Source organism: Aptenodytes patagonicus, chromosome 15 (genome assembly GCF_965638725.1).
Source record: "Aptenodytes patagonicus chromosome 15, bAptPat1.pri.cur, whole genome shotgun sequence".
NCBI classification, from domain to species: Eukaryota; Metazoa; Chordata; class Aves; order Sphenisciformes; family Spheniscidae; genus Aptenodytes; species Aptenodytes patagonicus.
Window position 1 is genome coordinate 4389246 of NC_134963.1, and position 26571 is coordinate 4415816.

The 26571-nt window shown below is 38.1% G+C and overlaps 1 protein-coding gene across 2 annotated transcripts in view; it reads right to left on the minus strand.

Annotated features, from left to right (window-relative positions):
• Positions 1 to 4210: 4210 nt before the first annotated feature.
• The window catches only part of GLT1D1 (glycosyltransferase 1 domain containing 1), a 58468-nt gene continuing 36107 nt past the window's right edge, over positions 4211 to 26571 (minus strand). For both annotated transcript variants that reach the window (XM_076352840.1, XM_076352839.1), the window contains 4 exons: positions 22572 to 22615; positions 20933 to 21053; positions 13289 to 13387; positions 4211 to 5811 (listed from right to left, as the gene is read on the minus strand). In XM_076352840.1, the coding sequence (XP_076208955.1) occupies positions 5665 to 5811; positions 13289 to 13387; positions 20933 to 21053; positions 22572 to 22615 (411 nt within the window). In that variant the 3' untranslated portion in view covers positions 4211 to 5664. The remainder of the gene's footprint in view (positions 5812 to 13288; positions 13388 to 20932; positions 21054 to 22571; positions 22616 to 26571) is intronic.

Sequence of the window (26571 nt, forward strand, 5' to 3'; positions counted from 1 at the left end):
GCAGGGCCTGTTGTGACAGCACAAGGGAGAATGGCTTTAAACTAAAGGGGGGTAGATTTAGACTAGATATAAGGAAGAAATTGTTTACGCTGAGGGTGGTGAAGCCCTGGCCCAGGTTGCCCAGAGAGGTGGTGGATGCCCCATCCCTGGAAACATTCCAGGTCAGGTTGGACGGGGCTCTGAGCAACCTGATCTAGTTGAAGATGTCCCTGCCCACGGCAGGGGGGTTGGACTAGATGACCTTTAGAGGTCCCTTCCAACCCAAAATATTCTGTGATTCTATTCTATGATTCTATGACTTGCTTCTGGAGTAGGAAGGGTTAAAGGGTGCTGTAGGGGTGCTTTAAATACTGTTTCAGGTCAGGTGTTTGCAACTGTGATTCCTCAGTAACCAGATGTTCTCTGCTGTTCTTATTAAAATGTATTGTTTAATTTTAAACAAATATTTTAAATTAGCTTAATGGCAATGCTCTAGGGGAAATGAATTTCTAAAATCATTGTTCAGGCACTGGACAAAACAAATGCTGGCCTACATTTTTGGAAAGGATGAGAGATTTCAAGTACCCTCAAAATTTAATACCTAAAATTAGATGTCATAGGAATGACAAGAAATAGTTACTCGATGAAAATACAGTTCATTCAAAGATGATTAAATTGCACATAAAAATTATCCACCCCCTTTAGAAAATGTAATTGTTTTTAAAAAATTAGAAATCCTGGTTTTATCGTACAGTTTGCTCTTATATTGGTGACCATAACTCTTTTTTTTAATAGTAGATCCTTTACTCCAAAATTCTAAATGCAATTAAGACTTTGGAAGATCAAGACTTTCCTTTGGCTACGTCAGGCAGAATTAAAGGTACCCGTGGCATCTAGGAATACTGGGACACGTGGAAGGAGATGATACCAAGCAATTGCAGCTCAGGCTGTAGAGACCTGCTCTTATATGGGGTTTAAGTTTCAAACATTAAAGCAACTGGGCTTGGACCAACCAGACAGAGGGTGGAAGCGAAATAAATTCTGGAGTGATGAAATTACTTTGGAAAACTTAATGAAAAAAAATGCTCAGATCCCACTGAGCCATTAAATGATTGATTTCCACATGGAAGCACCCATCTCCTCTGACAAGCCTTTGACAAAACTGTTTCTTTATTTTCATGTGGAACAGTTCTTGACCAAAAAAGACTGAGGGGAGAAAGGGACAGAACGGGTTATGAGCCCAATAGACAGGAGAAAGTATGTTGAAAAAGAAGACCGAATACTTGTGCATTCATTAAACATAAAGGTAGCATTTGCAGATGTTTGGATTGCTTTATATTCAGGCTAAGTTGATGGTAAATTATATAGGAACACAAATACTTTTAAATCTTCCAATATATAATTTAACATTTTCTTTTGACGGTTGTCCTTAAGTCCTGATACGTCCAGTAGGTTAATGGCAAAACATCAAAACTAATTTCTCTGAGATCACCTTTTGCTAATTTGGAGCTCTGAGGTTCTGTTAGAACTTGAAACCACAATGGTCAGCATCAGATTGCAAGTGGCACCCCAAAGGGCTCTGAATTAAGCCGTTGAGTCCGCCAAGCTACCAAAGCGATCGTGGCTGAACATGTAGAAGTCCTGCAAACCTTGGCATCCCTGACAACTATTGTAACAGTCAACTTTGGCCGTGTGCAAAAGCTGAATTTAAAATGTTAATGCTCTAAAGGCCAATGTCACTAATTATTTTTTGGCGCCAAGTCTCCCCAGATACAGCCTTTTCTAAAACACTGAAAGAACGTGCTAACCAACCGCCTTACAGCCACAGTCATACTCCAGTTCCTTCCCCCGCTGCTCTTCTTTGTTTCATTCATGCCTTCTGAACATGCCTTCTGAAGTCCGAAATACTCTAAAATTTCTAAAATGAGCTGTAATGAGTCCACAGAGAAAAGCTTGACTTTTGTTTTCTTTAAATCCTTAGAGATATATATCTAAATCCTTTCCCCAATTCTGTCAGACTACATTATTTCCCTCCAGACACAGTGTACAGTCCACCTCTAAGGTGCTCTGCTTGTTGCCGAGATAAGCCAGTTCCGATCAGTACAATCTGTTTTCCAAAGGCCGGTGTCCAGAGCCAGCTGCTGATTGCGCTGTTGGCAAAGGACAAGAGTCTGACAAGTTTTGTGTTCGCCCTGGGAAGCGAAGATCCCCTTTTACTCCCTACTGAGACCCTTTGTAAGGGGTAAGACCAGTTGCGGGTTAATGCTCTCCCTGGCAGGGCAGAAGCAGAGGAGGGGAGCGCCGCGCTGGCTCCACTTGCTGGGGAGAGCAGCAGAGCCAGGCCTGCGCAGGTGGGAGCTGGTAAATCCTCGCTGGTTTAAGCCAACAGCAACTTTTTGCCTGGGAGCAGACAAAAATGGGAAGACTTAACTTAGTATCAGTGTTCTTAGGGCATACGCTGGGTAAGTCTGTAATGGGAATGTAGAAACTAACTCTAAAAATTGGAACACGTATGCTTTAGGGCTAATTAAAACGAAATCCTAATTCAGGAAGCTCTCATTCCCCACACCACAGGCTCTAGCTGGGTTTTGCCACACACTACCAAATTGTCTCCACTTCTGAAGTAATGGTGCCAAGAAAGGAAATGGCATAGTAGTACCCATTGTACAGGTCCACTGCTTTCATTCAGTTCCTGTGGATTCAATGGCGAATTAATTGCAAAATAAAATGCATGTAATTGGATTAATTAACAGTACATTTCAAGGTCCTGAAATACAGAATTAGCCGCGGGGTAAATGCACAGTGCAGGTTTTTCCTGCGAACAGAACAAGTGCTATTTTTGGAGCTGTATCTGTATCTCATCGAGGTGCGCCTTGCTTAAAAAGCTGCTAGGATAAGAAATGGGGCTTTGAAGGGGGAAGATAAATACTGTAATTAGGGCTGCAGGACAACAAAAGGATTATTCTTAAATATAAAATCATTTGAGTGAAGTTGCTGGAAAGATAATTATACCTAAAATTGCTTGCATAGGGTCTAGTATTTTCTTTACAAGGACTTACAAGACTCATTGAATATTTATGGGCCTGGAACATAAGACTGGATGAAATTTAAAACATAAATTCAATTGCAATTCATTGTGACGAAATTCCCTAGCAGGTGCCCCAACCTTTAAGCCTTTATAGACAGGCTTCATGTTGCAGAACACAAGCCCATGGGATAAATGATATCAAAGCTGAATGCCCTTGATTGATGAATGCTGCCTCGTTTGATGACTGTAAAACAGTCCTGAGGGCTGATCTCACCACTATTTTGGTTGTTTTCTTCTTTTTTTTCTTAATGCATATATTGCAGAAGGGTTGTTTGTGCTTCTGGTATGGTTATCACATGCAAATGAGCATGCTGTTTCCCAGATGCAGATTTCATATTTATAGATTAAACACAGCCCAAAAAATCGTATGTTAATTACATTCTGAGGGTGTAGCAGAATTTGTCATTTGAACATGTTTTGTTTTGCTGGAAATAGCGCAAACTCCAGATCAATGTATTTAGTTGCTTGAAGCTTGGTAATAAATATATCACGCTTTAGAAAAAGCTTTCTAAACATTACTATTACTAATCATTTACCATTAGCTCAATGCTTAGACTTCTATCCCACATTATGTATTTGTTCATTTGTTTTTAATAATCGGTATTTCTCAGAAGACAACCGATACTATAGGAAGGGGGGGTGGGCCGAGTGCTAAGGATCAAAGCCAAACAAGCAGATTATCAGAGATACACCGGCACAGGAGATCCGTGAGAAGGTGTTTTGAGAAGAACAGGACTCCCTGCAGTCGGCTCAGCTAGCTATAAATGGTCCCTATTGCCTATAGAGGTCCCATACCACATACATCATGCTGAAAATCTGTGTTCTAGGGGTCCCTCCTGTAATACATAGTTTGCTGTGACGAAAAGAGACACTGCAATCGCGCGAGAGGCCTCACTACTCACTGGTAACGGAGGTGTCCAAAGAAATACAGCTGCTCCTGAGACAGCAGGGAAAACCCAACAGGCTGCTTCAGTTGCAGATTTAGAAACTGTTCAGTGGCAGATGTTGGCTGGTGGCTTTTAAACTGAGAACTAGCGCAGATGTACTTACGTCCCAGCACGTCAAAGGACACACCAGAAATTATTGAAGGAAAAACGTGCTCAAAAGGGAGTGTAGCAATCCTCGTATTTGAAATCCGGCCAGTTTTGCCCTTGGGGATTGTGTTACCGAAGGCAATGCTGAGCAGAAGCCCGTTACAATAAAAGGGGGGGAAAGTTTCGGAGAAGTCAATTTACGACATTCAAATTACTTTCTTGTTTACTGTCCCAACAGTTGCAAAACATCAAAAATAAAGAGGAAAGCTTAAAATACACAGTGAACTTCATTATTACAAAGAAAAGTCTGATACAACAATCATTCAAATCAATAGAAAACTTCTCACTGGTTCTCATGGGGGCAGGATCAAGCCTATAAACAGAGTTTCCCCATAACAAGTAGTTAAAAATATTACCCTCTTTTTTTTCTATAAATGTTAAGTCCTTTGATGACCAGTTATGGATTCAAAGGTATGTCCATAATCACTGGGCTGGCAGGAATGATTAGTATGGACTTCAAGCACAGATAAGTCTCACTTTAAAACAGCCTGCTGCAGTATATTACAATATATCCTGAAAGCCACAAATGAGAACGAACAGTACCAAAATACATAGTAAATTGAAAATGCCTCCCCCCGGTCCTTCACCCCTTTTTACAGCTCTCATAAATCTTTTAGTAAATAAGTAAATCACAGAGGTACCAAAGAAACTGGCTAACTAAGAGGTAGTTTATGTAACAAATCGTCTCTGCCTGCACGCACGTCTTGCTGCTGCAGGCAGCACTGTGCAGTTCTGGAATCTGAAGCCAGGTCCGGCTGTCGGGTGCTGTGCCAACCTTCCTGCTCTAGTCCCAGGACCCAAGAGAAAATGCAGGCATAGGGCTGTTTGGCCATATCAGCTTATCTGAAAGCAATTCAGGTACTTAGAGAGCAGTACAAAACATGCCCTATACCCCTCACTCTCCCCAAGCATCAACACTCCGTTTGCTTTTTGGCCCCCTGATCATTATGCAGTCAATAGACATGTTGATCTTTCAGTCTTAAGAAAGCTTTCGTGTTAATAATTTTATACTCTGTATATATAACTAATCTTGGCTTTATGAACATATATGTGCATCACATGTACCTGAATACATTCAGATTGGTATAATTGGAAAGGAAACTGCTACTGCAGTTTGGCTAGGATGCAACATGATCAGAACATTTGATGTAAGCTCTATGTGGTGGAGTGCTCCACTGTGTACAAGAAATCATCCTCCCTTTGAGGCCTTACAACAACAAAAATTTTGTGTCTGCTCAAGGGGTATATTTCTCCTATGTGATCTTACAAAATGATACTGGTCTGTGATGAATTGGTACACTAGAGACAGTGTGCTGAATCAGATAAATTTGATTAGTTTGAAGTAGCAGGCAACTCCTGTGATGTTGGTATGTTTGAATAGAATAATAATGCATGTCTTACTATCTCTTCTAAAAAGAAACCAAGAGAAACCCAAACCTAATTACATATCCATCATTAAAGTGCTCTACACAGACTGCTGGCTATCAGCTGTAGTCCTGCAATTCACTGGAGTCTTAGGACAAGGTTCTGATAGGCTTTTCTTTCACTTTCCCATGAATGATGTTTCTTCACGTAGTCTTTGGCCCTTGTTACAATTTCTCTTTCCATAATGGGGTCATTCATCAAACTCTCGGAGAGCACAACAAACTCCTAAAAAAGATAAAGAAAATAATAAATTAAAAGTTCCTTGAAGTTCTGATGATACTGAAATACCTTGTACCCGTACCTTTATTTTGGTAAAGCGCTTCTACTGTGAGCCAATACATGAAGCTGTTCAAAGTCATTTTTCAAGGTCAAGTACCATAGTTTATTTATAAACAATGATCAATAAATAATTATTTTATATATTATTTTACGCAGCCCACCAACTAAGACATTTAAAAAAAAAGAATCCCAAGACCATTAGGGCAAATATGGGCAACAAATTTAATGACACAAGAATTGTTTGCCTACCCAAGTGTTAGAAAAACAGGCTGGTTATAAATTAAATAATTCTCCTGGTTTCCTGCATGGAGGACAGCTGGCATCAGATTGTTTGATCTCAGCTCAGCTAAACTTACATCTCATTGCTACTGTGACATCTTTAGTTAATTTTATGGTAAGACTAAAAAACTCACTACATAAATATAGTCACAGTATAAAGGTAAGAGCAGGCATGCAGCAACAAGCTCTTCTGGAGTAGTTGCATCTGGGCAGTTACAGATACAGCAGTGTCGGCTCAGCAAGCTCTGCAAAAAAGCCATATATGAATTTCCTTTCACTTTACTGGGCAAAATACTAGACCTTGCAGATTACAACTATTCCTTTGCCTGCTTCTCTGCCACTCTAATTTAGTCCAAGGGAAGAGAAATTGCAAACTTCAAACATGTGAAAGGAGACTTGATGTCTGAACTAATCTGTTCTGAGCAGCTGGTCTAATTTTCTATCAAGAGACAACTTCCAATACTTCAGCTTGGTTACAAATGTACTCAGATCTTTGCAAAATAGTGTCTTGGTTCAGCTCAGAAAAGCGGATAGCTACTGTGTCAATGGAAAATTAAGACAATACATTACTACACAATTGGTAGTGAAGATAAGTGCATAGGGACATGGGGACAAAAAGGATGGCAGAAGGAGATATATTATTTACACAATCTGTCAGCTGTGAAAGGAAATATCACAAATAAGACCAGGGTTCATATCAACACTAGGTTAACTAGCAAACTATACCTGAAAACCTAAGTACACAGCGTATATAAATACATATACAGATATAAAATCTTTGGTTACCACAGAATCAGTGTTGCTGTTGTAACGCAAGTGATGGCTATGCATAATACATAACTATAACGTGACGCCTGGGAAACACTGGTATGTGAAATCACATTGAACATGTTATAATCACTGCTTTGACTCTCACTGACAAGACAAACTATCAATATATGCATCACTGCCATGAAATTTAAATAGTCAGAGATGCACATCAGTTCTGTTGGAAAGGTTTGTAACTAGGTAACAGAATAAGATGATTTTTATACATGCATATTAACAACAACCTCTTATTTTACATAAAATCAGTACTGCTTGTAATCTTTGTTCTGTCCACACGTCACTGAAAGAGTGACCTCTGGAATAGCCACGAGGGCCACATGCTTCGCATCCAGCCTGCTTTCCATCCACAACTACCTTGCATTCAGGTATGTGCTAATTTATCTAGTGTGTTCAGTTCCTTACTTGGGACCCACGTGGTCTGAAGAGTTTTTCTGACTGCTTGTGAGACTGTCCCTAAAGAAGACAGGTGAGTCTGGTCTAGAGAGTACCCTGAAGCTGTCTGTCACACACTGCAGATACAGCCAGTGACTCCAACTTTGGAGACATGTTCTTTTCCTTCCTCCGTATCTGCCAACAATACAGAACAGGGAAGGTGGGAAAGTCTTACATGACTGTCCTGGTTTCAGCTGGGATAGAGTTAATTTTCTTCCTAGTAGCTGGTACAGTGCTGTGCTTTGGATTTAGCATGAGAATAATGTGATAACACACCAATGTTTTAGATGTTGCTGAGCAGTGCTTACACTAGTCAAGGACTTTTCAGCTTCTCACGCCCTGCCAGCGAGAAGCTGGGAGGGGGCACAGCCGGGACAGCTGACCCAAACTGGCCAAAGGGACATTCCATACCATGGGACGTCATGCTCAGTATATGAACTGGGGGGAGTTGGCCGGGGGGCGGTGACCGCTGCTTGGGAACTGGCTGGGCATCGGTCGGTGGGTGGTGAGCAATTGCACTGTGCATCACTTGCTTTGTATATTCTTTTATCATTATTATTATTTTCCCTTCCTTTTCTGTCCTATTAAACTGTCTTTATCTCAACCCATAAATTTTACTTTTTTTTCCCCGATTCCCTCCCTCATCCCACTGCGGGGGGCAGTGAGCGAACGGCTGTGTGGTGTTTAGCTGCCTGCCGGGTTAAACCACACCAATGACTTACGCTGGCTTCATCCAATTGCCTGTATAATCACAGTAATAAATACTGTTCACACTGAACTACATTCCAACTTTAATTTTATGCTCCTGTGAAGGATTTTATTTAATGTTTAAAAATAATTTATGTAAATTACCTAAGAACACAAGCAGCAACGTAACATTTCTTAACAGGTAGTCCTATTAGCATTCTTTTAAAATGTGGATATAGAGGACAAAAACTTGGAAACATGTAAATGATAGAAGAAATGAGATCCTTATTCACAGTTACAATACTTAATGCTGGGGATAATTTCAGGAAAATGCCAAACTGACTACAAAACATAAAAATTGAGAAACTGCAGGAGGGAGAAATAGCAAATGGAAAAATACCAGGAGATTGAGAATAAAGACTTCTCAGCTTTATCCCTACCTCTTCTACTAATCAAACGTGACCACCTGCAAGTGACTTGCAATCTGACTGGAAGCCAATGGGAAGATTCACTATGACTTATCTGGGTTTTGCCTCATACTCTTTGAGCAGCTGGCTTAGCTTGTTTTCAGTTTTGGATGCTCAGCTTCAGATAGCAATAACTTCATTTTTCAGGTGCCTCCCTTAACTCCACCTGACTTGCATTTCAGTTGTAGTTTTGTGGTAAGTCTGAAGCACGGGCTCCCACTTGCACTATGCAGACATTCAGAACTCAGAGCTCTTTCAGAAAATCGAGCATTTAATTTTTCTTTTCTAGAAGCGCATGATATACAAACTACTTACGGTGTGATGACATGTCTCTTTATCAGCTGTAAGTATTTGTGCAAGTGATATTTGCACAAATATTTGTGCACTCTCATATTTTGTTGTAGATGTGAAGTAAGCTTCACTTTTAGTGAAAGAGGGACAAAATTCACAAACTACTTTTCAATTATCAAACATAAGGGTATGCACTTCAGCAGCCAAAATGAAGGAGGTGATATGCATGCTAACTTATTACTTGGGGGACATCCGTATTTCTAACAAGCCTTTTGTTCACATACAGAAATGTATGTCACGCTATATATGTGACAGAAAAACACAGTGTAAAAGTTGAACCTCAGCAGTAAACCACAACCCACAAAAAACAGGGGAGAAGATCATCTTATGTACATCCATAACTGATATTACACGTGCCCTTTTTATGGGTAGTACTTCACTTCAAACACAGGCATTTTTCAACAGCAACATCTGTAATACATTTTTCTCCTGGTAAATTGACCAATCATCTTTAAAGAAAATGTCAGCTTCTCTACATAGTATCTAAAAGAAATTCTGTATAATATTTTGCAGAGACCCAGAAGTACAGGTATCTGGGAGATAGAAAATGAGTGCGCTGAGTAAAAAGAATTAATATTCCTTCAATTACCACGAGAACTACACCGGTGCCACAGCTCACGCATAATGAAAATAAGATGCATGGTTAATATATTATTTATATAATGAAAGTAAGTCTGCAATTAAACCATTTCATATCAGCTTCAGCAGATAAAAGAACATGATTCTTAAACAACAGAGAATCACCCCAGGGAAGGCAAGCGCCAGATGAAAATTCAGAATAGCGACAGATCTACCTAGTGGCAGACAAAGCTCAGAAGTTAGCTGGCACATCTATGTACCTCACAGGGCAATGGGCCAGTATTTCTAGGGGAGTATAAACAGTGATTGCTGGCACTGCCAAAAATTGCAAATTAGTCTATTCAGTGTGAAGGTTCAACAGTCTAAAAACTCCGGCTATATTCTGGCTTGAAGCCCTGGTAGAAGTGGCATTGACCCATGTTTGGCAGAGGAGCCCAACGTACCTTCAATGTTGCTGCCTGAACTCCGCTGAGCTGCGTTTCCCTCTTACCACTTCAAAAGTTGTCTCTGCTAACAGGAGTCTTTCTAGGTCCTGCTCTCTCTCAAACTCTGTTATGCTTGGCCCCTCTCTTATTGGCTTTGACGTTTATTTACCTCCTTCTGTTTATTTAGCTCCTTCTGTGAGCTTTTACAGATGCTGAACAGGTAATTTTGAAACTTAGGATGCTGAATAACTCTTTGTGTCTACCCTTTTAACATGGTTTTGTGTTATTTATTGCCCAAAAGCCACTGGCTATTCTTATCTCTTATTTATTTTTTTATTTCAGGTCCATTAACTCAGTGTCAAATATTCCATAAACTTATAAATTCAAGTAGTGGCAGGATCAAACCATGATTTAAAAGTAATGTGCACAGATGATATAGTATCAAGGACAAAACGTTTCATAGCTTTCACTTTTACATTAACTGTTTCCATCCGAGTATTGTCTTCCGTGACTGGCAAGGCTTTCGCTATTTCCAGTCATGAAGCCTCAGCCTACGTGCAAATGGTTAATGATGACTATAATTATGCACAAAATTTCCTACTGTAAGCCACAAAAGCTCACTTTCAGCAAGAATAAAAGAAGAAACCCAACAGCATTCACAGTTTAAAATGATTCTCATTGTGTAATGGTCAATTTATATCCCTCTAATTTAGCTTTCAAAGGATAAGATAGTCCACAGACCAGACACAATTGCTCATATCTAAGCTAACCGTATTTTAAAGCTTTCCCTCCCCAGATCAGTGACAACTTGAAAATAAGCAATGCTTTCTACTCTTGACCTATGACACAGTCTGTATCATCACAACCAGATAGGCTCCACTAAACTTAGCAATGAAAATTTCTTTGACATTTTCTTAAAAATCTTTGGTGGCCCAGATTCTTCAAGACAGAGACAGACTTTCCCAAGCACCTGAATACAATACTAATCTCTCTGTATGACTGAAAGCATTTCCCCTAACTAACAATTGAGGTTACATCAGAAAAATAGTTTACCAGATACTTAAGATGTCAAAGTAATCAGAGTATCAAAAAACCAGAAAACTTCTTACCAGAATATATGTTTTCCCATCCCTATTGTCAGACTGAATCTTCTAAGGCAGTATTCAAAGTGCCATGGGCAGACTATTCCTTCTTCCAAAAATAACAATATGAGGAATACCTTGAAACTGTAAGTGTTCTAACTTAATCACATTTCTTTGATCCAATATAACTCTCATCCTCTGATAGACTGTGTACAGTGGTTTAAAAACTGTATTTGATATGGTTTGGGGAGATAAGGAACAAGAGTAAATGGTTACTTTATCTTTGAAACCATGAGTGATGATGATTGGCATTCTGAGCTCATCTCTGCAAGAACAAAGTTTTTCAACAACTCTGCAGTGGGATTAGAGTATTAGCCTGCAAACAAGTATCTTCCTGACCCGTTTGCAAACTTTGATAGTTTATACGTTACTTGACACCAATGAAAGTATAAAAGGGCTTTTATTAAATGAGATACAATTGTTGTTTTAGAGAGAAAGCAGGGATATTACTTTCTTTTCTAAGATAAGGTAACTGCACAAACATTAGTGATTCCAGTACAAATATCACCTAGGAGTATGATAGCTAATATGGTAATGCAAGTTACCATCTTCACTTAAAAGAGATTCTGCGTACTACGGAGATAGAATAACAGCAAGAAGGGGGTCAACAAGCAGCAGCAGAATAGGGGGGTTTCTGGTCTTCGGCACGGTACGTTGCAGAGAAAGGAGCTCAGGCAGAAGGGGTTTATATAAACTAAGATTATAGCGTTCCAGACATATTTACAGCCTGTGACTCTGGTTCTGATATAAAAGAAAGTCCTTAGCCATTTGTACAGGGTCACTGATGTCACTGGGACTACTTCTGTGCTTAAAATTGCACTTCCCTTTAAGTGAGGAAATATATAGCATATTTTTATTTTTATTCCAAATAAGCACTTGGAATGTAGGATGCTTGGAGATCACAGAAGAGGCTTCTTACAAGGATGTATGATGAAGCTAATTGGGCCTGGTATGAATAATGAATTTGAATTCCAAGCCAAATATAACCGGCATGTTGAGGGAAGCAACAGAATGTATCAGAATTAATATCAGGAGAGCCATCAGTCTGAGTGTTCAACATGATCATATATCCTTGAAGTTTTGAAGAAGCATATGGAAGTTAATGGGCTTTTTGCAGGGAATTTTACAAAATTTTGCAAATAATTTTACAAAATAGCTTTACATCTCAGCCTCCACTAGCCTGGAAGTACCCCATTTCCAAGGGATATTGCAAGAAGAGGGAATACTTCCGCAACAAAATAAATTCCAGAAGTTAAAAAGAATTTTTGTTGTAGAAACCATTGGAAACGTTGACTATTCCAGGGGGGGAAAAAAAACCAAACAAACCGTGAGCTGCAAGAATTTTTCTATTTAAAAAGCCTCCAAAACTAACTGAGAGAACTCACCTTCCTGAAACACAGCTTAATAGGATGCATTAATCACACACTCCACAAAGTAAATAAATATGATACATTTTCTACTTTGCAAAATTATCATATGGACTATTCTAATAAGGTTTTTTTAATTTTGAGTTAGATAAAGACACTAAGGGAATCTGTGTCTGAAAGTCATCTTCCACAACATATACAAATATGTAACAGCAAAGCCATAATGCAGGAAAATATACTGAAATGAAAATTTCCAGCATTTAAATATGGGTAGTGTTCCCTCTCTCCCCACTCTTGCTTATCTTCACAGAAACTCCATTCTAACACTTCACTTAATTTTAGTCATTAATTATTTTCTGAACGAGCAATATCTTGGACCTAATAATGCTTTATATTAAGACTTACTGCTAGAAATTATAGATAATGTATTATCTAAAACTTCAGGCTCACAGTTCTCTTTCGGTTAGCTACTGCTTGTCTAAAATGAGTTCATATTTGAGTCAGTACTTGAAGGGAAATACGACATATGCATAGCATCTCCTCCAGGGTTTGCTTATGGAACCTTCAAAACTGAAGTGCAACAAGTTGATGAGAACCGAGCCCCATTCAGATGGCAGGCTCTAAAGCAGCACGGGCTAGACAAGCATTCAGCAAGGCTGACACCTAGTAAAAGTTTAGTGAACTGCAAAGTGAATGTGAGACAACAGCAGAGCTTCAAGAAAGGCAGTCTAACACCTAGAGGTTTAGGAGAATCTGGGAAAAACTGCTGAGAGTAAAAGCCAAGTTTCCAAACAGGCATAAGCATGTAATGGAAAACGAACCTAACTTTTGGAAGGGAAAGGTCTAAGGATTTGTTGTTTTCTTACCTGGGGATCTGAAAATAGCAGTCCTGTTTCCTTATGTTTTATTATTGCTGCATTCCCAAGAATGTTCCTTGCCAGCACTGGAATATCTAAATCCATTGCCTAGGGGAATATAAAGAAAGGAAACAACAGTTTATTGGGATTCAGGGATTTTGATAAGTTAATGACAATTTTGAAATGAAAAGAAGAAGCAACAAACCAAACTTCTTTCCCATCTCTCCAACTTTTTAGTTGAAAAACACTACGTCTAAGGTGATCTCCTATATGGAACTTCTCTGAAATATTTTGTTTATAATTTTTGTTAGTCTTGTAGCTTTGAACATACTATCCGAAGCAATCAATCCAGAAAGTCAATGGATAGCTGTTTCATCCTTTATTCTTTTCCACCTCAGAGTATGCAGTTTGTTTCCCATTGGAAGCTCCTGACATGGCAGGCTTGAAGAGGATAAAATTAAGGTTCAGATCAAAGGTTGTCACTGTAACTCCTACCGTTATTGCGCATAGATAAGAAGATTAATTCAGAGCACAAAAAGCCAGTCCTCCCCAACAAAGTATTTGTTCTCTTGTTCCATTAAAACACACTTTTCACAGACTTTCTACAATGTGCAGAACTGGAGAGATGGGGGCAGTTCAACAACGGTGAAGGTGACCGTGGAAATCACTTGGCTCCTTCTCCTCAGTTCTGATTCCTACTGGTCATGTAGGACTCTGGAAGGAGTTTTTCTTTTGACAGCATCTGTTACTATAGCCTGTCTTAGATTTTGAGCGTTCAGGGAATGCAGGGAAGTATGCAGTGATGCAGCTTCTGACTGAACTTATACCAAGGTGGGGAGATAGATATATATATATATATATAACCTTATACCAAGGTTATGCTTTCAGAACACATTATGCTTTCAAAACGTATTATCAACAAAGCTATTGGTATGGGACTTCTCAGAGACCAAGGAATACATCTGAAGAAGTGGTATCTGATTCCACATAAATTATGGGCTGGTTGCTTGATGTATTTATTCATTTATTTGTATGTATATGTATGTGTGCATGTATGTATATACATAAAAAAAGGAAAGGAAGTGTGGGGTCTCAACATCGTAGCATTTCAGGTTGCCTCCAGAATCAGGAGCAGAGATGCAGCACAGCATCCGTTCAAAGCTAGTAAATCATTTCCAAGAGACCTAACACCTGGCAACTTTTAAAAATACAGCTTCGATTTTGAAGTAACTAGTGTGCAAACCCTGGCCACTCAACTCTGTTATTCATGCATATTCTGATCTGAAACTTTAATTAATATTGATGAATTTGGAAGTCTTGAGATGCACTGACTGTAAACCCAGAAAAACTCATATTGTACAATTATCACAGTGTCAAACAAGAGAAAGAAATTCACTCCCTCAAATCTTCAATCTGTCTCATACTGATTCCCTGTCACTTCAGGGTGAATGCATTTTTAATTACTGTCATTACGCTCCCGGATGGGGAGCAATTTTGCTTCAGTCTACATAGCAAGAAAACAAAACTCCAAGGAGAAAAACATGCTTTTCTGTAGTTCGGACAAAATTGAAGACAAAAATACCCTGGCTGATAACGTACGGAACCAATTATGTTTTGAACAGTGAGGGACTACTGTGACTTAGCAACATGTCTTAATAGCTTAAAATATCCAAGAGAAACACTGTTTAAATCACCACTGCAGATGAATTTTCTCTGGACAAAGAAATTCTACAGTCCTTCTGGCATGAACATATGCTTTGCAGCAGTTAGCTCTAAAAATAGTAACAACCCTTAATGAAATAACCTGTTCTACACTTCAGATCAGAAACTACTGGATCAGCTGGAGGTAATTCAGACAAACAGATTAATGAAGTGAACACAAACCAGAATAAATAAATGAGAAATATAAAAACTACAGACCAGATTTCTGAATTTACCTAAGTGTCTAAAGATGTTGAGATACAGCTTTTTTTAAAATAAAAGTAAGTAATTTGGGTGAGAGGAAATACAGTTTTTGGTCATCCACAAATTATTTTGTCATTTGCTCTGACTTCATTGTTAAACAAAACAAATCTGTTTTCCAAAGGTAGATTTACAAAAACATACGATGACAGTATCTACTTAGCAGTACAGCAAAGTTCATAGAACTTCAAAGTTCACCCAGGAAACGAGAGATACCGGTGCCCCACTCTGCCTGGCAGGTTTTGAATCTGCAGGTCAAGGAAGTCGCTTTTGGCTCTAATTACCTATAGACCTTATAGCTCTAATTACCCAACTATAGACCTAACACGGGGTTCTCACAGAAGCACCAACATCTCAGAGACAGAATTTCTGATTCAGCTCTTTTTCAGCCCTTCCTATTGACAGGCTTAAATGTCCTTGTGTTCAGTCTGCTGGCTGTTGATCTCATTCAAACACATTCAATGAACAGGGAGTGAAGGTATTGTACTTGAACTTCTGAATTGAAAATCAAGAGCTTGACGGTGGCAGTGAAGTGTCAGTGCGCACTGTCACCTGCCTAAGGCCCTCTCCTCACCTCTCTGTATTTCTCCTTTTAAAAAACAAAACTGTAAGAGTATTTCAGGTCTGGCTACTTTCCAAACAAGTGATTGTCCGTTCAAGGGAAAGAGCAACATTGAAAGACAGACAGAGAAAAAGAAAAGGAAAGGAAAAGGAAAAGGAAAAGGAAAAGGAAAAGGAAAAGGAAAAGGAAAGGGGAAAGAAAAAAAAAAAAAAAAAATAAAAATAAAAAGAAAAGAAAAGAAAAGAAAAGAAAAGAAAAGAAAAGAAAAGAAAAGAAAAGAAAAGAAAAGAAAAGAAAAGAAAAGAAAAGAAAAGAAAAGAAAAGAAAAGAAAAGAAAAGAGAAAGCGAGAAAGCAAGCAAGAAAGAAAGACAGAAAGAAGACAACACACAAAACACAGCACAACCACCCCAGGACTGACAGTTGGAAGTGCCGCTATCCCCACAATAGTTACCTGCAAGACAAAGAGGAGTTTGGATTCGAGCATGTCAGATGCAACGAATAGTGGACGCTGTGCCGTTGGGCTGCACATCAATAGTGATCATCAAATACGTGAGTGGCCTGTGACAGTTCTGTGCTGGACTGTACCTAATGGTGTGATTGCTGAGGCTGGCACAGTATTGCTGTGCTGCAGTTTAGATTGAACTGTAGCGCACATTTAAAAAAAAAAAAAATTTGCCACAAGACACGTTCATTCACTTCTGTTTCTGAATGCTACATAGCTGATGACTCATTGAAGTTGATCACTAAGTTCATATTTCATTTTCCAAAATTTCTGAACTCTAACAGGAAAGACATTTCTTCTGTCTCATCGAGTTGGAGGGCAGTAACTGCTACATAAGAAAACTTTCAGGTCCCAAAACACATAGGTACCAATGAATTATAGCTACTGAAAGACAGAACAGATGGCCAAATACATAAGATAAGGGGCTGGCTTTATACCAGCTAGCCTTAAACAAATGGATTGGGCTGTAAATAATTACTGCATGAAGTGGCTTAGAATTTAATTTAGATACTTAGTCTATTTTTGAGCAGTAAAAAGAATCATTTGCATTGTTGAAAATATATATAATTTACTGACCTAGGTTCCACAAATAACAACATAAAATAACATTTTAGTCCATTGGCCATCTGTTTTGTTACATTATTCTGACTGCAAATGTGTTTTAATGCTGTTTCAGAAGGATGCAGGGTGTAAATTTCAGCTTTGGAAGCATGTTACACAACAAGCATTTCTAACCAGCACTATAAGGCTTATAGAGTAAATACAGGTTTTATTTACTATTTTGTCTTCTGGATTGTCCCTCATTTTCTTCCTCCTAGCCTATGCATCTTTTTGTGGGCCCCTCTTCAATTTTACTGCTCTACAACATCCCTTCATTTTTAGTTTTTTATTTTTATAGTTTGCTATGGCTTATATTCCAAACTACTAGGCCTGTACTTCACGTGTTGCCCAAGACTGGATTTTGCCCTATGGCAGAACAGAATCTGGCCATCTTCCTTTTCTATGATGATTTTTTTTTAATTGGCTTTTTTTTTGTAAAAGTGTAACAATCTAATGATTTTTACAACAGTTGGAATACTCTTGAGAGCACAGAAAAAGTACTCTGATGAAATGGTGCTGGAGTCAAAAGCTTTTTCTTACCAACTATATAGAGAACATATAAAATTTTCCAGTAGTAGTGCCTTTTTCACCATCACATGCCCAGGAACATGCAGAACTCCTGAGTTTTCTGAGGAAGAGATGTATTTTAAATGCTTGCTGTAATGCTTGTTTTCTCTTCTTCAAATGCCAAACAAAAAAATAGATCAGTTAGGCAAAATCTCTGAGATATCAGTACTAGATGACAAAGTAATTAGTTATGGCTTCTAGTTCTTTCATACCTTAAGGCAGGTTGAAATGGATGTGATTATATATTTATCTCATTTATCTATTATATATTTATCTCATACTAAAATACTGTTTACAGATTCATGACCTTGTTAAATTTTGAACGTTCAAGAGAACGAAAGTTGCATTTCCAAATTCAAGCACGATGTCATCTCCAGCCTAGGACCAAAAGATTTTTATACGTAGTTTTCTGCCTTAGTAATTTAACAAGATCTTAACAGATGGCCCTTCCTACTGCTGGCCATCTCAAGCAGGGACTTGACTTTATTAGACTGACACTTCCTCTGAGAGAGATATTTTTACAGTAGGATATTTTATAAGCATGTCATCAAATCCCACTGTCATCAAATCCCACTGTCCAACTTGTCTAGTAAACAGACACACAATACCAAAACCCTTATAACTTTAGAAGAAGAATTCAAACAGGTCTGAGGTACTAAAAAGGGCAAGCTTCAAATAGTTTCTCAAAAGACAACTGAAGACCTAATTCTGCTTGTAGAAAACCCTGACTCAGCTGGGACCGGAGCTGTTGTCTCACAACACCCGTGCCATGTCTATTGGACTTTCCTTCCTATAATGCAAGATTTCAGTTTGCACCTGTAATTGGTAACTCATTTGCTTGTAACTAGCATGCCCAGGCTTCTGAAAGCGTGCCAGCTCTTTTTATCCGTTACATGACTTCCATGATAAACTCCAAGTTACGCGTTATCAGTTCAGAGATTAGGCTGTCCTTCCTCCACTATTCAACAACAAGGCAATATAGGACTGAGGCTGCTGGAAAGAAGTGGGTGACATCTATGGTTATAGGTTTTCCAGGAGGAAATATTCCACTTCAGAATATTTGAAATTGCGTTTTATCTTCAACACATGATTATGCATGAACACAAACCAAACCTGACTATTAGGTTTGACATTATTCCACCAATGTAATAACAGAAGAAAGGAGAGCAGGATCTTTTTCTCTTCTTTTTATGAAAAAGTTATCATGTACAAGGAAATAGCTAACAGCCTACTATAGGTCAGGTCTTGCACTTAGAAGAGAGAATTTAATTTTTCCACTATGGTCAATTGTCAGTTTATTTTAGCATATTTAGCTGTTAAACTCAGATTAAGACTTAAAGGTAGATTAAATGTTGGTTAACTTTGGTTTTAGTAAAGGTAGTGTCTTCAGTAGAATTAAATGTATCAATCATAAGACTAGCCTAGGACATGATATGCACAGCTACATGTAAGAGAAAAAAGTAATACTAACTAATCTACTATATATGTATAAAAATACATACATAAAAAAATAAATTCAGCATGAAAAATTAAAATGAATACTTCTTGATGATTCATTATAATACATAATTTTTTCTGATGTAAGAAAAACATCAAAATGGAGGAAGCTAATGTTGCAAGTGTATATAAAGACATCCTGCATAGAATGCTCTTTGCCAGGATAGTCTTGTAATTCTTAGAGAAAGAAGAGAAATATAACAGGAAATATCTACTATTCTGTTTGTGTAGTAATTTTCAGTGAGAAGAACAGTTGTTGGAGGTTGTTTTTTTTTTTTTGACAGGTTTGGGTATGAATTGGGAATAAATTACTCGACATTAACTGTGTAGTGGAAACTTAAAAGAACAGCTTTCCACTAGAGGTGGTATTTGACTATTTAATAGCTCTGATAGGATAACTTAATAGTTCAGTCACACAGAGTAGAGCTCAAATAAAAACTTTCCTTGTTGATTTAGTCTTATAGTTACCAGATTGAAAACTTGTCAGAATTGCAACTTCAAAAGAGAAGAGCGAAAATCAGTAATTCCTGAAGCAGGCTCAACATTACCTCTGAAGTAACCTGGCATTATCTTTTTGCTTTGAGTTACCACATATTTGTTAAGACACTGAACTTACAAGATTGCTCCCTCTCCAGATAAAAGCTAAGGAAAGTGCCTTTTAACTGCTCAAATCTGATGGGAAAATTTGGGGGAAAACTATACCAATTGTCGCATCAGTCCTGAGTTTGCATAACAATTTGTATCAGGCCAAGCACACTTGCACTTCTGTTGCAGATGCTGTGTCTCTTAACAGTCTTTCTGGATTGCTTTTTTCTCCCCCCCCAGCTCACTGACACTCTCAGGAAATAAATCAGATATTGGTTTTTGGTCAACTGTTATGTGAGTAGTCCTGAAGGGAACATGTAACTGGTGAGGAGGAGGTGACAGTTACTCAACTTTTACTTCTCTGAGTCACTGACTTAGCTGTGGCTGTGTACTGTGTTGGTACACTCCATTTCATGTCAACTACCAGACATACAAAATTTGTCTAGCCTGCCACACTGATAAGTTTGGAATGTCTGTAGTAATTATTGTTTATAGATTACTGTTGCTGTGAAACAGCACCTGCTTCCACCTCTGAGCATTGGCATTTTAGAAGGGAAATACACATTTGCTATCTTACCATCACCTAACTTTCATAATTCTTACAGTACTCACTTAGTTCTTACTTATGAAGGACTTTCAGGTGTGTGGAAGAAAAGCATGCTGGAAATGCAACATGTGATTACTCATTAGAAACAGAAATAGGAGATTCATTAATACAAATCATGTAATAGTTTCTGCGATCTTCTGAGATCATCACGAACCACCATTCAGCAGTCACCAAAAAAACTGGAATAGTAAAAGGCGTCTGCCCAAAGAACTTCCACTTTAAGCACGTTTATTTTTTCCCAGAAAGCCTTTGATACTAAGCAGCGCCCTACTTTGACAGGTACGAAATAAACCTGGTTATTAATTTTCAATACTGATGGCAAAAAAAATTAATTGAGCATGTCATTCATTCATTAATCACTTCAGAATTAAATAACCAAATACAGCTCTTAGATTGCTTTTTGAAAGGATATAAAAGTAAATGAAAGTCTTTTCTAGCAACATTATACGGAAGTGGATGTTGAATCAAGAATAGTGACAACCCCAATAAATCAGAATGATTCTTACATCTCAGGTCTGTATTGTTAATTTAACAGGATTGATAAAATTACATTCTGTCCTTTAAAAAATAAATAGATAAAGCATAAAAACCTGTCAGTTCAAGGGAAGAAAACCTTAATTACTAACACTTGCAAAAAGAAATACTTTAGTTTTGTCTTCACTAGCTTTGAAACATGGACATAAAATGTTGACACACATTTCCAGTGATAAAAGGCAATTTCAGATTCACTGTAACCTCACTGAAAAACCTTACCACTAAGATGTGATTACCTCTAGAATTGCAGCAGACATCCCCTCTGAAATGGAGCTGTTCACCACAGCAAAGCACCTTTTCATAGCAGCATGAAGATCATCTTGTGGCACCTCCTGTAATAAATGTACTCCAGGTGCCCTAGAAATAAAATGCACACAAATAGGACACCTCCTAAGAACGTACTCTAACAATTCTTCCTAAAACTTACGGCAATGATGAAAGTTGGTCAGAGCAATTCAGGCATGATTCTGATGTTAACAATCGCCTGCCCATGGGCAAGCCACTTTACCATGTTTTTGTTAGCTTTCTATCTGTCAATGCGGTTATAAACTCAATACAGTATACACTATCTGCCACTTCATTGTCTGTTGTTCTGAAGTTTTATAGTTGATCACTTAACACCATGCTCTGTTAACCACAATCAGTCTCATAAACAAAGGAGCCGAGTTCAATTGATAGGGGTGCAATTTTCCCTTAAAGAATTTGTGTAATATAAGGAGGATGCATGCAGAAATTTATGAAAAACATACAGTTTAAATACTTAGGGAAATGGAGCGCGATCATCAGAATGGTCAACTGCAGGAGATGCTGACTTTTCAGATGCTGGCTTTTGGGGATGGAATGTGGTTCTGAAAGATCTCTTCTGCTTCCTCTTTCATTACAAGCACTCTTCTGTTCCGAAGGGTTACATTTCTACTGTCCTCATCTTCCTCAGATTAATGAAGGTCAATCAAATCAAGGGTGAAGGGTGGAAAAATAGGGTAATTAGGTGTTCAGTCTCAGATAAAGTGAATGAGATCTTTAAGACTGGTGATCATTTTTGAAAAGCCAGCATCTCCTCTGCTTGATGAGCCTGCTCCTGCCTCTTTAACCTCAACATGCGATCACTAAGCCAGATGGAAACACAAGTGCATTTGACATTAAGACCAGCTCCCTGTCAACTAGACTTTGTTAAACGTTGCTTTTCTGATTGTGCAGTAACATCCAGCTTCTGTAGAGATAAGTAACTGTATCAACTGGACTATAAATGCATGATTACAGGAGTCATGTTTTCCACGAATAACCTCATAGAAAACAAAAAACATTATCTCTTGCTCCAAAAATGGAACTGCAAAACACATATTTTATGCAGATTTTATTATCAGATATTATCAATCAGACATAATATGGTGGTTCTGTTCAAGTCAGACAATTCTAGGTTCTGCAGACACACACAAAAAATCTTGTTTCTCTAACATTTATATCCTTCAATCAGGAAGCATATAAACTAGGGACAGAAAAAAGCTATACAGGGTTATCTTGTCCATCTCCTAATTTACCCACCAGCAGCAAGCATGCAAAATCCTGCAAAAGCCAGGATGAAAGAAAGAATGAAAAGACCCAAAAGAATAATAAATATGAATCACACTAAATCAGATGTGATTTAACACAAAACATGAAGAGATCTACTGGTTATTCTAAAACTTAAAATGTGTAGAATACCTAGTCTGAGAATGTTATGTGCCACATAATCAGTACACATTTGTTAGTCATACAGAGTTGTGCATGTATGTTCATTTGTATATACAAAAGCGCATTTACACACGATTTAAAAAGCTAGTCAGCCAACTGCTTTCATCTGGAGCAGAAAAAAAAGGCTCAACATTAACTTCTTACCTTTTAACTTTTTCCTTAACTTCGCTTGTAAAAAGTGGATCAACCTAGAAAGGAATATACACACAGGTATATGGCACTACTTCAGCACTATAGCGTACGTTTGAAATACCCAGAAAAGAAAAATAAATCTTAGCATATTTTTTACTAAAATATTTAAATGCATGAATGTGCTGAGTTTTAAAATCATACCACAACTTGTAGTTACATTTGACTCTTCAGACAAGCGCTCTTGTGAGTGATAGACACTTAGAATATCCAGCTAGGGGGGTGAGTGCACAGTACAGCAGAGCGCGACTTGACTACTCCACTCTAAACTTTTACGTGACTACTGTAATGCAGATAGCTTTGGGCTACTGTCAGAAGGGGAGGTTCCATTTCTTCTCCCCTGACATCCCTCTGGCTGCAGGTTCTAATTAGAGCTAGATCTATTTAACATGAATGACTGTTTTCAGATGACTCTGCTAAGGCTAACATGATTCAAATGACTGATTTGACAACTTACTGTCTAAGTGAGGAACAATGCACTGATGTGCCACGCAATTGTCTGTCCCCTTATGTATGGTGTAACCAATGTGAGGAAGGAAAGGAACTTTTCAGGCGGTAGTTAACACAAGAAGCAATCCGCACGTAAACTGAGACAGTTAGATAGGTGTTATGCGCTGACAGAAACATTTGTTTGAAAACTAGTGAACACAAAATTCTAAAATATAGTCTAACATGAAGGCATGCTAGAGTTATTAAAAAGTTGTCTAAGCTGGGCAATTAACTCCAGCAGGTTTATTTACAAAGCTTAACTATGTCTGCTATTTTCATTTAACATCATTAAAAGAAATACACAGAACTTGGAAATCCTTAACTAGACATGAAGAACAGAAATAGACTTTTTTTATTACGGCTGACTGACTATATCAGATTAATTTATGATAGCTTGCACAGCATGTGCAGTTTTAAGTACTGGGAACAACATGGCTTATTTTTTTTAACGCATGTTAATATTTTGGGTTTGGGGTTTTTTTCACATGAGATAGAGAACACTCAAAAAGCATTTTAGAAAACTCTTTTGGAAAAAAGTCAGAATTTATTTTATAACTACGATTGTGTACTCTGGACACAAGATTAATTATTTCATGAAAACAGGGCTTCATAAATTAAAAGATTCAGGCGAATCACTCTTGCACTAAGGAATGAATTCCTACTGAATGCAAGAAATAAAAGGCTTGCATAACTGCTTAAGGAACTATTTTTGGCAACAGCAGGGGGGAAAATCAAGTGCTCTTTCCTGAGGCACTACCTGATCCTGGCGACAGAGTATGATACAGATCCATACACTAAACCAGTATGTCATGTCACAGGTTCCTTGGATATGTCATACTGAACTTCATAATTGCTATTTCTATATAAATATCTTTTCAGCTTTTCCCCCAAAGTACTATTTTGATGCTGAGTTCCTCTCATGAGGAACTATACTCTGTTTCCATTAAAATCAATGGAGTACTTGCAAGTGATTTAATGAGCAGTGGGATATGGTCTTTGGCTTTTCTACCTTTAGAAGGATGAGAAAAACTACAGCCTGTGACTCATAAATTTGTAAGATATTAATTTCTATCCCATCTACTTCTGTGGAAGCCAAGAAATTGCCATCTGCCTCATAAACAGAACAATCCTTTAAGCTGTATTCTTCTATTGGTAGATATTCCAAGAAGCCTGGCCTGAATATGAGAATTCAGTTAAAATATTACTTTCAGGATGGGTGTACCAATGACTTAGAGAAGTGATCCCCCTGAGCTACATTTAGGAACTTGAGGGGGCACAGTTATCTAACCACAGGCTCAATATAACAGAAATTAGATACAACATAAGCTGTTCAGTAAGTTGGAAACGCACTTAAAAGATGTGAATGTTTCCAAAGCCAACTGACTATGGCAGGATGCCTAGCAACCTAGCCCGGTCTCAGAAAAAGCTACTGAAAAGAAAAGGATGTTACTTCCACCCAAAACGTCTCCATGATCCAGTTCTTCCACAGGTAGAGTGTTTGTTGCCACATTTTATTTTTTTACCTATCAACGTAGCAGGCAAATATGATCATCGGTTACCTATCATCTTCTGTTAAAAAATCATCCATCCAGAGGAAGAGCCTTCAGAGAGCTGCACATTTCATCAGTTTAGCAGAGATCAGAGGAAGGCAGCTTGCGTTGCACGAACAGTTTCTATCAGAACAGATGCGGTGACACATGGAAAGGGGAGGGAGCACACAGCAAGAAACCACACCTAACAGGACCAGATACGCTATTCGGGAAGTTCGACTCTGCTGACAGGCAAAGAAACATCTGAGACACGTTTGACGGTGCAGAAAGTCACAGATCAAACGCTGCACAAAGATGAAGGTGCCTGTTAAGCACAGGGCCTACCACGATCAAAATCTAGGAAATCTTCTATAAACACACTATATTAAATTGCTGTCATATAAAAATTAACTCAGACAGAAGCAATGGTCCAGAAACATGTTCATTATAGTGCTGGGACTACTGTGGCCCTGCAAGCATATTCAATACGGATAGGAAGAATTTGCTCAATTGCTCGGGTTTGTGAGGTTTTGGCAGCATCACTATGAAAGGAATCAGCGTTATTCACAGCAGCAGGTGACCCCACATTACAATTTTTATCTGACCGACTGTTGAATACGCTCAGCAAGACTGAGCTTCCCCTACAACTGAAAACACAACTGTTGTCTGCAAGACAATTTGCCTGCAGCAAATGCACCAGAAATACAAGATCCTTGTGAACATACTAAACTCGGCCATCCTACATCATCTTTTCCATATACTAAATGCTTAAGGAAATTGTCTTCTGGCTTAACCTGTAGCTCTACTACTGCAATTTGGGACAATTAACAACTTGTAAAAAATATAGTTTTAATTCAGCTGAAACAATTTAGCAACTAGGATCTAAATTAACAAAACTAATAGGCCTAAAAAAAAATACAGAACCTTTTTAAGAAATATTGGAACAGCTCATTTCAACATTTCTAACAAAAGTTTCATTTTCAGGGAGTTTTTCTTGAAGAACAAGCAAACAAAGGTTTAGAAGAGTTGTCAGCTTAATGGTAGCAGTAGCTCTTACTTTTTAAAAAATATCTCAGTGAGTAGGACACTTATTCAGGACGTAGCTGGCAGAATTTCATATTCCTCAGCAGGGTAAAGAATTTGAAATTGTATCTTTGTCTCCTATCTGATTTTCCTAATTATTGTGGCTCTAGGATGTTCTGGAGCAGGTTATTAGACTTCCTCTAGTTGCTTAGTTTATTTGTGCCAACAGCTGTTTCATTTTAGAACTAGTCCAGAAAACATACAGTAGGTAACAGCCATCTTTTATAAATAGATGGGCTACGTGACCCGATAGGTCCCTCCATCTGCGGAGGCAGATATTCAACTAGAACTGTCTCAATGGGCATGGAAAGAAGTTGGACAGATGAAAAATAGCTGTCAATGAAAAACAGTATCATTATAAACACAGCAATATTCTGTAGTGTCTACAAGAACGGTGAAGAATTACGCAGAGAGTACAAAGTGGGCTTCAAGAGGTTACCCAACAGCTGGACACAAGTTTTGTAGCCTTTTTTAAAGTTTCATATGCTTCTATTCTTGGGATACAGAGCTGCTGAAAATTAGCCATTGTTTCAAATTTCATTACAGAAATGAACAAAAGGAAAAGTGGAAGAGGAGATAAATGCTAAAAATTTTACATTATACAGGACCCAATCCTGCAATATTACTTAGATTGCACCATTTGAGACAATCATGCATAGCAAATGTAGGGAAAAGATTATAATCTTATGGAAGCAAAGCAGAAATGAGCGTGTGGGCCTTTTGTTCTTTATAGTGTTAATTAATATAATCTTAATGTGCTTTTTTAAAATAGTCACAATAAATATGACTTGCTTCACAGATAATGGCACTGATTTTCTTAAGATTTTGTGGTTTGAGAAGTAACATGAGTAAGA